Here is a 12884-nt window from a genome sequence, read left to right on the forward strand (position 1 = left end):
TGGAGAAGACAAAGAGGGTGGGATCCATCTCAGCTTAGAACAGCCAGGGAAAAGGCACCTAGAGAAGCAGGTTATTTGTCTTTCTGTACAGTTACTGGAGGCACATTGACACACTAAGATAGATGTGTAGGTTATGTGGAGATTTGATCTTTAGTTGTATTTGTCTCCTGGCCTATAACGGGAGTCTGTGTGGCAAGTTTAGACCAGATAAATAATTTTTAGATTCGTGAAAGGAATCTTAGTGCAGGTGACTTGCCTTTTCTGCTTTCAAGTCAGACATGGATTTTTGGATAATCTCCAGACTTTGGCTAGAAGGAACATTTTGGGGCATACTGCATAACAATCAAGGGAGGTAGTTATGTTTCCCTGATTTGAATCCGCAGCAGAGACCACTGAGACCGCCTGGGGATGGTTGGTGCACTCCATTAACTACCTTGTCACTCTTGTAAGCCTCCTTTATCACTGACCTCTCCGCTTTACACTCCGATGTAGTCAGTGGCTGGACATTGGTTTTCCTTGACCCCAGAGATCTGAAGTTAGAAATGGCTGGAAGCTCCTCATAGTCTTTCCTTAGCATAAATTTACCTTATACGGCTGGGTAGTCAACCAAAAGGGGGGCATATAAAAGACACTGCTCTGATAAGGTTTTTCATCCCTGTTACGGTGAGACTGGAGACCAGGTTCTGCCAGAACTGGCTTTGGTAGCAGCTGTATGGCAGGGGAACTTCAATAGTGGGGACTTCTCCCCACAGGCATATTTCTTCAGGCAGGATTGCCAGCCAGCAGAAGTTGCACTTGACACTAATCTGATACTTTCCTCAGTGAAACTTGAAATAAGATGTAGCTGTTTCAAATGCAAGACTGATTGAACTTAATTTTAACAGGAGTTTGGGCTGTGTAGGGATTGAATGCTAGCCCTAAGTTATGTCTTTTGTATTAAATGTAAAATGTTTCTTTGGGTGTGCTTATTTTTGGGCTATTGTGAATTTTTTGCTGACCTCTTGTTTCTGGGAAATATTTTAAACACAAGTTTAAAATATTATACTTTGTAGTATTGTGTAGTTTTTAGTATAGTAATTCTTTTCTGTAAAGAAATGTGCACCCATTCTCCAAAATGTATTATCCTTATACATGCTTTTTAATATATTAATATATTTTAATGATAAAATCTTAGATAGCAATTTCTAAAATAATTTAAAGATAAACTTTACATGCCCAAAACGGCTGATCCAGAAAGAACTCGTGTTTAGACTTCACATTCAAATGTGAATTTGTGTGTGACACTTTGACATATCACCTTAGCTGCTATTTATTCTCCTCCGAGGGTTGTTTTTGGGGGTAACTTAACATGAAGGGTATCTTCTAAACTTGTTAGTGTGAGTCTTGCCATTTGATTTCGGTAGGTTTGGATTGGGCTTTTAGTAAGATGTGAGTAGACGTTACCTATTTATGCAAACTGATGCTGTGTTGTAGATGCTTATCCAAAGAGTGAAATGATTTATACCTGGACAAAAGGACCTGAGAAGTCAGTGGAAGTTCCTGAGGAGTCTTCCAGTTTAGTTCAGTATGACCTGCTTGGGCATACGGTATCCACTGAAACCATTAAATCTATTACAGGTAGGAATCTCGTCAGTAAAAATCAACTTGAGGTAAAACTAACCCTGTAACATTGCCTGAAGTATTTTTCTTTCCTTTCTGTAAGGTGTTCTACTGAATGCCATAGGGTATATTTTAAGGGCTGAGAGCATAAATCTGAATCAGGTTTCTGTCCTTCAGATTTACATGTGCAGATTCATTACAGTAAATTGCGACGGTCTTTCAGAAAGCTAGAATGAGATCATTACTCTGAGGGACAAAATGAGCATTTAATCACTGCTTAAAATGCAGTTTGAAGAGTCAAGAGGATGCCTGGGTGAGGAAGTAATTTCTCAGCACTGTATCCACATTATGTGCAAAAGACTTCCTTTGTCTGACGGTGCAAACAGCTCGGGATAGAAGTACAGCGTACAGAATGGGTTATTAGGGCCATAAAAACCCTCTAGTCAGATAAGGATGGGCACAAACGCATTAGTCACAATAGATACTTCTGCTGATTTGTGCTGTAAGAAATAAGGCAAATGGCAAGTACAGGCATCTGAAATGAGTGAAGTATCACTGATGAGCAGTGTGGTGATAAACAAGCATATTCCTAAAATATTTTTAAAATTTGGAATCATTTTCTAAGCGTCAGCAAGTTTGGGTGTTGCGAGATAGTCAAAATGAAACAGATAATGCAAATATATTGTATTGCTCTGCGAATATTTTTCTCAAAGATAAAACAACGTTTTGCAATACACTAGAAATTTACTTCTCAGCTTATTGATTATTATGAGTTAGCAACAGAATTTCCTTACTATCCCCAAAATGCTCATTCTGTAGTGCTTTATGTAGACAGTTTATTCAGTTTATGGTAAAACTGCAATTTCTTTTTTGTTTAATATGAATGATAATACTTAGATAAACTTACAGTATTTTTAATTCTTGTCAATGAATTTTGCATTTGCTTCATTATCACAGTGCTGCTGATGTATAAACCTAGTAAAAAGCTGAGATACTTCCATGTAATTTAATGTGCACTATTGTTGTTATTGTATTATTTGACAGGTAGGTACCATAATGTTCTGGATACCATGGCAGGTAGATAGCTTGTGTCTTGGGAGTCTTTAAAAAGATGCCAAAAGAATTTTTAAAATCGTGCTTATGCTGTAAAAAGTGATCCAGTATTAGCTGTACATTTACAGTATTTTTGATAGCAGCTGCTGAATGGCACTGTATGGACCTACCAGAATTCTTTGTTTAAAACTTTGTTTCATTCTTGTCTCTGAGGAACATACCTTTCTATACACGTTAAGTGGTATGAATAGCATCATCTTAAACAATCCTAGGTGATAGTCTGAAACAGTTATTCTGCAACACAAACATTTTATGTGCAGCCAGAAAAATATTTTCTTTTTCTTTTTTTTTTTTTTTTAGGTGAATATATTGTTATGACAGTTTACTTCCACCTCAGACGGAAAATGGGTTATTTTATGATTCAAACCTATATCCCCTGCATTATGACTGTGATCCTTTCTCAAGTTTCGTTTTGGATAAATAAGGAGTCTGTTCCAGCTAGAACTGTGTTTGGTAATTATTTCTTTTTTACTTTTTCTCATACTTCCTCTTCTAATGACTTTCACTGGAATAGGCCTTTCTAGTGGATGGGGTGTACTGCTTCTGTGCTAGTGCAGAAACAAGGGAATGATGGAAATTCAGAGGAATTTTTGCTATCAATGTACGAAGAATGTATTATATGAATCCTTGGAAACTGAAGAGAAACTTGGAATATTTAACCAGAAGGGTGACATGGTTACCTGTGGCACATGGATGTACATCTGTGGGTATTCTACCTACTTGGGGGAGCGAATTGGGTAGACCTCACCCTGAGTAATCCAGTCAAGTCCTCAGCCTACCTCCAGAGCATTTTTATCCTCCAGTTGACAGTAACATAATTACTTAAACTCACACCTTCTAAAATCCTTTTAAAGTAATTTGATTGGGAGTGTGTGAGATGTACAGATGTCTTCTTGTGAGATATGTGTCGTCAGTGGAAGCTTGCTATGGGTAAGACTTTTAGTAGTTTCACGTTTAGTGCGCTTCTCTCCTTTCTGCCATTGCCATTATGAAAATGAATTCAGAAAACAAAACGATCGCAAGATATTAAAATTGCCCTCATCAAAATACAGCTTGAATGAGATGCTACAGTGAACTCTGAAAATAAAAAACAAAAAAGCTTCTATGAAAGTCAAAGCATAAGAAATTAAATGGAAATACGATTCCTAACAAAGAAGTAGGATAAAAACATTTTTAAAAGCAGTCTTTATAGAGCAATGTCTTGACTTTATAATGACTTTAGTCTAAAGCAGGACTAATCAGGAAGAGAATGTTCTACAAAAAGCCTTTCTATAGATAGATAGATGCTGGCAAGAGTGATAGGAATTAATGTTTCTACGTGACAGCCCATTCAAACATGTAAGTAGAGTCAGAACACTGTTTAGTATCACAAATTAGACAAGTTTAATGATGAGTTATAGGAGAAACAACCTGTAAACCTAATAAGAACCCCACTAGCTCTCAACTCCAGCATTACATTAGGGAAACTAGTACATCACTTCACATGCTTTTGCAGTGATGTTGAGTAATGGTACTTTTTTGAAGGGAGTATTGGCATGAACTTATAAGGTAGAATCTGTATTTACAGACAAAATGTGATAATTGAAAATGTACCCATTATAGAGTCATAGATGTAATACGTGTTGTCGTATCCATGTATGAGATTAAAAACAAATAATAAAGGTTGGACATCTACTGAGTTACAGATAAGTATCCCAAACACCTTTGAAAACAAGTGGCTTAAAGTATGGCTAAAAACATCTTTTTAGTTTTCTGACAAATGCCGAAAGGGACCTTGTTCTTTAGAGGTTCTCTTAACAGAAGATAGAAATGTTGCAGGCAAGAGATAGGAACAAAACCAGAATATCTGCTACGGTACCAGCTTTCTAGAGGAACTGTCAGAAGATGCTAACCAAAATATCTTTCCATTGGACGCTGCATGATTAGGGAGAACTTGGCAAAGGTAACAGAGGAGGGATACACAAGGAACTAAGGTACCTCAGGTCATGATTTCTGCAGTCAGAGCTTCAGATGTTTGAATCTGGTGATTATGGGAGTTTGGTGTTTCTTAGAGGAAAGACAGCAGTAATTTTCAAACAGATCTTTAAAATTAATTTTTATATTAAAATACTCTTTAATATATTTTTATATGGTTATATGTATTTCTAATCAGAAGCTTGCAAGTATTTAGCTCTGGATAATTACAGTTCATGTGTATATATAATATTTTTTACCAGAACTTAATTCCCTACCCTGTAAATCTCTGTGGCACATATCCAAGGGCAGTTGAAGTGACAACTGAGTTTCCCAGAACAATGATTGAATAGGGGGAAAACTGATAAAAGACTCTGACAGTAAACTGTAATACTGTCACGGCCTCCCCTCTCCTCCTTTGTATTTAAGGAACAGTTGGTCATTCAAGTCACTTTGCCCTATTCTTACATCTATTAAACAAATGTCTTTCAAAAGACAATTCAGGCAAACTATTTGCTTGAAGTGGACAAAGGTAGAATCAGGAAGGACAGGGCTTAGCAGGGATGGGTCTCTTCCAGGAAAAAAATAACCTTCCATAATTTTTTTTCCTCAGACTTAAACGTTTATTTTCAGTGGTGTGTTTTTCAACACCTTCCCACTGCAGAAGGTTTTGTGAGCTTACATATGTGTTTTTATCCTGCTGAGTTTGCTCTGAGATATTCTTTGTGCTTTCATGAACTGGCTATTAGTCTTTTTTTTCTTTTTTCTCCTTCTTTAATAGGAGAGACTGGTTTCATTGTGTCCTATTCTCTGTATGGCAGTGTGTAGGTGAAGCTTTTTCATATTATGTTACCCAGATGGGATAGCACCATTTAGGGAATAGAGGATGTGAGGATCATGTTGGAAAACATGCTCTTAATTATTTTGAATTCTTCTCAACATATGCATTTCATCTTGAGTTAAAATGGGTACAGTGTTCTTTTCATAAGAGTAAAGACATCTCCATTTGTAGTCAGTCTTCCCTGATATTATCATGGTAGGACTTCAGCAGTGTTCACTATATACTCACTATTTTATATTTGAATGATATTTTGGATGCAAAAAGAAAACAAAAAACATGCCTTGGTTTTATACAGCATGTATTTGCATTTGAAGTGTTACCATGAAGTGGTCATATTATGAGCTCAGTGTTCATGCCTGTACATTTTAATTAAGAAGTTGTTCTTTCAGAAGATGAAATTCTAATTAAATCTCATTGGTCCACTAGTAGCAGAAGGGTTTAAAAGTTAAGGTGATGGTTTGCTTATTAACAGAGTTTTTTACATAATATTCTAGTTTTCCTTAGCACCAAAACAATTTTCCATGACTTAGTGGCACCTGGATTACAAGTGGGATCAGAGGAACAGATGCAGAGTAATAGGTGGCATTCTGAACCCATTACAGGAAAAGCGATGCTTTTGTTAGAGGATAAGGAGCTCTCCCCTATTTAACAACTTAAATTATGTTCAAATGTTTAGAAAAGAACTTGTAAGAAATTCTACTGAACATGACATGAAAAAAGAATGAAATGAAGGCTTCCATGTTTTCTTCATGTGATCTATAGATGATCTGCTGAAGTCATGGCTTCCCATGCCTCCTTTGAAAACTGTTTAACTGTTTTATGTGCATAGCTGCTCAGCGATATATGATTGTTGCCATGACTTAAATCTAAGGCACTATTCCCAAGCAGCAGAGAAAGACTCCTACATGATTTAAAATTCTTTGTTTGAACCTGCTTGCCTGTTCTCACTCTGATTTACTTGGATTCAGCAGTGCTTTTGCTTTGTTTCTTTGAAGGAATAACCACAGTGTTGACAATGACGACACTGAGCATCAGTGCAAGACATTCACTGCCAAAAGTTTCCTATGCTACTGCCATGGACTGGTTCATAGCGGTCTGCTTTGCCTTTGTGTTCTCTGCTCTCATTGAGTTTGCTGCTGTCAACTATTTTACTAATATTCAAATGGAAAAAGCCAAAAGGAAGACGGTAAAATCCCTCCTTGAATTTCCAGTTGCTCCAGTACAAAGACAAAGAAGTACAGAAGAGACGCTCATGGTACGTTTTCAACTTAAACAAATATTTTTGATCTTTTTGGTACTGTTTCTCAGTAAAAACAGGCTTCTAACTTCCTCCCAGGTTCCCTCTGAGCTAACAATGCAGTGTAAGTCAGCATAATGGCAGACTAATGCTACACCGTATTCAATGATAAAACCCCGTAAAACATTATTTAATTCTTTCTTGCATGATTGGATTAACTCGGGGGAGAGGAGGAGATTGTGTCCATCCATATCTGCGTTCTTTTCTGTATTTAGCTGTGTCTTGGTGAAGGTCAGATAGGATGGGTATATTTAGGAAACTGTCTTTTCCTTTGCACATTGATTCTGATTGGACTGATTATACAGACCATGATATTACAGATTATAAGGACAGCATGTTATCTTATGTGGCTAATGTCTTTAAAGAATCAAAATATGCAGTTCTACCTTGGAGCATTTTTGTAGACATCACCGTTCTCTGCTCATTGCATGTATCATATATCTAGAGTTATATTTCTTCATCAGTTACAATTTCAGGAATTTTTGAAGAATGATGGATGAAACCTTTGTGTCCACCATAGATATAATTTTAATGTAACTTTATGCATTTTTGCACAGCAGCTCACCTCAACTCCTTAACAGGTTTTGGGGCTCTGTTTAACAAAACAATTTCCAGTTTCCATAGCGCTTTGGATTAAGCGTGACTTGTGTGGTAGCTATCTTAGTGCGCAGACCAGTTAATAAAGACTTGATCTCATTTCCAGCTGAACTCACCAGCGATTCTCCTTTCCTCCCTTTTCCCATTCCCATACGCTGACTAGCTCCTGCATTACTCCTCCTATTCAGGAGACACCTAGCTAACGAAGTCGTTACAGCACTTGCACCAGCCGTGTGGTAGGCCAGGAATTCCCAGCCATGGTTGACTCTCTTGGCAACACCACTCAAGCAGTAAGATGTTGACGGCAGCATTTTAATTTACTCTTCCTGTCAGGCTAACTTTCTAATTTCCTTTGGCTGAGCTGTGACTTAAGAACTGCTGTTTTAGGCTAACTCTCGGTAATTTTGTCTTCTGTCTCTTTTCACATCTCATTTGTCTCCTTCCCTATTCATCTGCTCTTTTCTGCCTCCCCACCCTTTCCATTTGATACCGTTGCTCAGCTGCTATTTTTCTTCCTCTTCTTTGCTTTCCTACCATAGATCATTACTGTTTTCAATCTCCTGACTCTGTTGTCCTGTTAGCTCCCATTTCTGCTTAAAAGGATGGATATGCTCCTGAAGAGTTGGTTATACATGTCACTCCTTTGACTAACAGTAAGAGACAGGAACAAGAAAAAGTCTGTTTATAGTAGTGTATAGTTTGCCTTGTACACAGAGGAATTGGTGCCATTAGTTTATGCTAAGCTTCTTGATTATACAACATGGGGTTTTGTATAGTATCTTGGGCACTCCTGAGGAGAGTTAATAAATACTGCTTTTGGTGATAGTCAGCTTTTACTTGGGTCCATAGGACAATAAATTACATAAGCACAATTTCATCCTAGGTTTATTTGTAAGAATTGATTAAAACAAAAGGAAAAAGTAGTTTTCTCAGGTAGCAGTGATGGAGGCTTAACACTGTTTTGATTCATGATCAGAATTGCTTTAACTCAGTCTTGTATCATGCTTAGCCATTTACACACGTTTTGGAGAATCTTCTTTTTCTCTCTGTTTTGCTTTTTTTCCCTCTTTTTTCTTGTTTGTTTTTTTTTTTTTTTCAACAACAGAACACACAGAGCTTCACTCAACTTGAAAGCTAGGTAAAATGAGATGTGAACAGTTCTATCCCACAGCTTCCTGTGATAGATGTGGTAGTGTGCTTATATGTTGGGGGGATCTTGAGAGCACTCAAGGGAGCAATCTACTTTTTTGAAGGGTTACATGTTAATTTTATGACTATGTAAATGAGTGATAATGTTGATTGTAACTTGAACTGGGGTTATTTAATGGCTTTTTCTCCAGTTATGCCTATGCTAAGACTTGAGTCTTTGCTCTTCCAACACAGGTGTACAGGGTGAGCCCACAGATACTGTTACAAAGGCTTAGCTATCGTGCAGTCCTTTCCATCACTGGAGAATTACTTCTGTCCTCATCTTCTGCTGCACAGAACAGAAGCTAATATGGCCCTTAGACTCTGTTTTCTAACCTGACACGTAATACAGTCCTTCTCCTTAAAATTTTAGTTTTGCTTATAAAAGGCTAATCTAGAATTTTCTTATGCCTGATTATGAATCTGATTTTTTTTTTTCCTACACATACACTGTCTAATCAGTGCTGATTTACCAGAGATAACAGAATTTCAGCTTCCCTGGGAGTTTGTGGTGCACAAAGAATGAAGGACAATAGCCTGACTGTAGGATGTAATCTGTCAGCATTGTTTCTTAACATAAAGACTACACATTTTATCTTCATAGCTTAATGATCGGCTTTGATTTCTTAACCCAGTTAGTGTTTCAAAAAAATGTCTGTACTACATTGCCACTATTGTGCTAGAAATTCTGTTGTTAGCAATACAATTGCCAGAGCTCAAGGAGAGGTTTCATTTTAAACTTGAAACTTTTTTTCAAACAGACTTTACCTAATCTGGTAAATTTGCCAGTCTCCCAAAATTAAAAATTTTCACTTAGCCCAGGGAGGAAGTGTGTGTAAATTGGGAAAGAAGATGCCCGAATACCTAAAGCCTGCAGTTCTTTCTGGTGCATATCTTACCATTTGCAACCTGCTTTGGATCTTCTACTAATTGGAAAGAGAGATCCCTCTCTTATGTCTGTTAGCCCTGTACTTTTGCCTGCCTTGAAATGGCATAAAGCTGGCTGTGCTGGCTTTTCATAATTTTGGTCTCATCTGTATAGGTCCCCTGAGAAGAGGAAAAATACAGAGCAATTGAGGCTGTTAAGGAAAACAAGCAAGGTGATAATTATACTTTTAAATGAGGATTTTGTATTATAGGCTGTTGATTCTGCATTATTCACTGTATGGTTATGCATATTTGATTATTTTTGTTGTTGTCATCCAGTAACTGGGTGGGATTGTCCTAGAGGGGTTCTAGGAGGGAGAAAGTTGGGCTATGAAACTGGATTCCCATAGAACATGGGGATTTTACTATCTGATAGTACTAGAAATTAGGCATATTAATAGTAAAGTTTGTAAAATAAAGATAAATTGCACATAGTTGGAAGTCCCTTTTTGACATGCATGTGTCTGACCAATTTCTGACCATAGAATTAAAGTGGGTTTTCTATATTGAATCAGTTCATATATTGCACTAATTAGAATTCTTGGTGGTGGGTTGTTCTTTTCAGTCAAAAACATTTTTGCAGTTGTCTTTGATTAAAGGCAACTCCTATCATTATGATCAAATAATTTGGGACGTGTTCAGTCATATTATGTATTTCTTCACCTCAACCAATACATCTTTACTGTAGCAAACATATACGCCTTTCTAAGTTATTCTCTTGTGTAATTATATTTACTTTTTTTGGAGCTACATGGTGAGTGCGACTGATCAATATATTGATTACTTTCTGTATTACATGAATTTTGGAGGCTAGGCAAGTAATCTGAACTGTGTTGATTCCAACAAAAAAATCCCAATGTCAAGCTCATTTACGGGGCTGGGGGTAGCAGGAGTGAGCCTGTAGTACCTGCGAATGCAGTGTGTGCTCCTCTATCACTCAGTTTGGATTTAGCCATGGTATTATTTGACCTCCTCCCCCCTCCCTGCCCCATTTCAACTCTTTCTTCTTGTTACCTATAACTTTCTGATACTAATTTAATGTGTTTCCCTAAGGAGTGCGTGAGTAGGACCCAAGCTTGTTGGAGATCTGCCTTGAGCTCACAAAGGACTTGGACAGCCTCACTCATCCCTTCTGTCAGGCACAGTGAAATAGTACTGGAGTCTCTTTAAGCCAAGACAGATGACTTACACCATGGTCTCCTGAGATATCCTTGTCTTGGAAGCAAGTTAAAATGCTTTCAGGTTAGAAGGAACGAACCTGTCCCTAAATGTTCTGAACTCCTTTCTTTAGTAAAAGCGGAAGTGTTGTTGCAAGTCACTGTCTGATGGAAATGAATGATTTATAGTTTGTTATTGGACTCCTGAGTCTATTTTTATGCTTCTGCACTATTTCCTTTTCACTGTATTCCTATGAAGTTTCTTTTTAAAGATCTACCCAATTTTGGAGATGAAGAATGCTACTGAAAAATAGTCTTAAAAAAAATAGGCTCCTAAACACTGTTAGCATGAGCTTCAACCTCAGCTGTTTGTTAAAAGAGTGAAACTTGAAAAAACAGTTCAGGCTCAAACAAACCTTTTGAATGGAATAATGTCTTTAAACTCGGTCACAAGTAGATGGTAACGCTCAAACTTTTTTCCTCTTTTCTGAAGCCAGTTAAGCGTCACATTGTCTTGAGTAAGTCCCATTGCATCTAATGGAGGAACTCAAGCGTCAAACTCTTCAGTGCCATGTAGATGCACACTCCTCCCCTCACCAGGAGGATCCGTGGTGGGGTGATATGTGACTGACGTGCCTGACAAGTTTACGAGAAACATTGTCATGTGGGCAGCCTGCATACATGCTTTCATGGGATGAAGACGTATTTTCTATGATGGGGAATACTTGCCTTTTAGCATATGATGGAGGCAGGGTGGGGGGGGGGGAGTGGGGATGCTTTAGCAGCATTTGGTGAACAAATGTCTGGAGCAATTCATCTAGCTCATGCCCAACTCTGTGCCCTGTCTCAGGACTTCCAGAGCAAGGAAGTTCTGATGGGCTGGGTACAATCCAGAGGCTGTAGGCTGGATAATTGCTTTTTTTGTTTGTTTGTTTGCTTGTTTGTTTTGGGTTTTTGTTTGGGGTTTTTTGTGTGTGTGTGTCTTGTGTCTAAGGCCTAGACTGTAAGTGAAAGTGGAAATTTTAACCTTTAATACCAAAACTTCTTTTTGAATATGTAGACATATAATGAAGAGAGGTGCATAAAATGTACCATCTCTAGAGTAGTACTTGAAGGTACTGGGAAGTGCATTTGCCACTTAATTTATTTGCTTCTTCCTTGGACTAGTAGAAAAATACTTTCCCCTGTCTCAGTAAATAGAGCAGTGGAGTTAAACACATTTTTCACATATGTGGAGGGAGGTATCTGAAGAGTAGTCAGATCGTAATGGTGGTGGTACCTGGACCACAAGATGATGATGATCTCTTTACTGAACTCCTTATGTGGATGCATAGCCTACCTCCTCTGTGTGACTTGAATAGTCCTGCAGTTGGAACAGCATTTCACTTTTTAAATATAATAATCAATTTTTGCTGCTTCACTAGTTCCACACTGCCTAGGGTGTTATGGTTTGGTTTTTTTTAGCGCACTGGCATTTAAAACTTGGATCCTAATGAAGGACTCCAGGCTCAAAAAATGCATAGAGTTCGTGCAAATACAAGGATAGGACCACACAAAGGGAGGCTGCTGTGCCATGGGAATAATTTCTTTGATACATCAACAATTTTCTGTCACTCTAGTTTGACAGCAAAAATGTTGACTAATGAATGATTTACAGTAGGATGAGAGTAGATGCAGGTCATAAACAACTGGCACATCTCATACTGAACGCTATTTGAAAAATAGGAGAGAACGACTACCTGGGGTAAGGCTGCAGTGACTTAGTGGGAACCTTGAATGTTTGGATACCTGAAGATAGAATAGATCCACAATTGTTCTTAAAAGATTTTATAAGCTGTGATGCTCAGGGGCAATGTTTTGTGGGGTTTTTCTTTTTTTTTTTTTTTTTAATTTTATTTTTTTGGGGGTTCTTTTTTTTTTGATTGCTTGTTTGGTTTTGTTTGTGGTTTGTTTCTGTTTTTCTTTGATTTTTGTTTTTTACTTGGTTCGCTAGACTTAATCCTACCCAGCAACTGGCACAACTCACAATGTATAAAGCTAAATATGTGCCCAAACAATATGATTGGGACAGAAATATGGGGTGTACAATTTAAAATGGTTTTCGTAATATTTCACATAGTATGTCTTTCTAAATAACACAAATTAAAATGCTATGTTAAAAAAGTTGGTCTCTTTCCAAGAACCTGATATTGCTCTACCTTTAACATGGTTG

The 12884-nt window shown here is 37.6% G+C and overlaps 1 protein-coding gene across 1 annotated transcript in view; it reads left to right on the forward strand.

Moving 5' to 3' along the window:
* The window catches only part of GABRA4 (gamma-aminobutyric acid type A receptor subunit alpha4), a 43854-nt gene that overhangs the window by 13089 nt on the left and 17881 nt on the right, over positions 1-12884 (forward strand). Inside the window, exons 6-8 of the mRNA XM_075752222.1 lie at positions 1474-1617; positions 3013-3165; positions 6502-6761. Of these exons, the coding sequence (XP_075608337.1) occupies positions 1474-1617; positions 3013-3165; positions 6502-6761 (557 nt within the window). The remainder of the gene's footprint in view (positions 1-1473; positions 1618-3012; positions 3166-6501; positions 6762-12884) is intronic.

This window comes from Balearica regulorum, chromosome 4 (assembly GCF_011004875.1).
Source record: "Balearica regulorum gibbericeps isolate bBalReg1 chromosome 4, bBalReg1.pri, whole genome shotgun sequence".
NCBI classification, from domain to species: Eukaryota; Metazoa; Chordata; class Aves; order Gruiformes; family Gruidae; genus Balearica; species Balearica regulorum.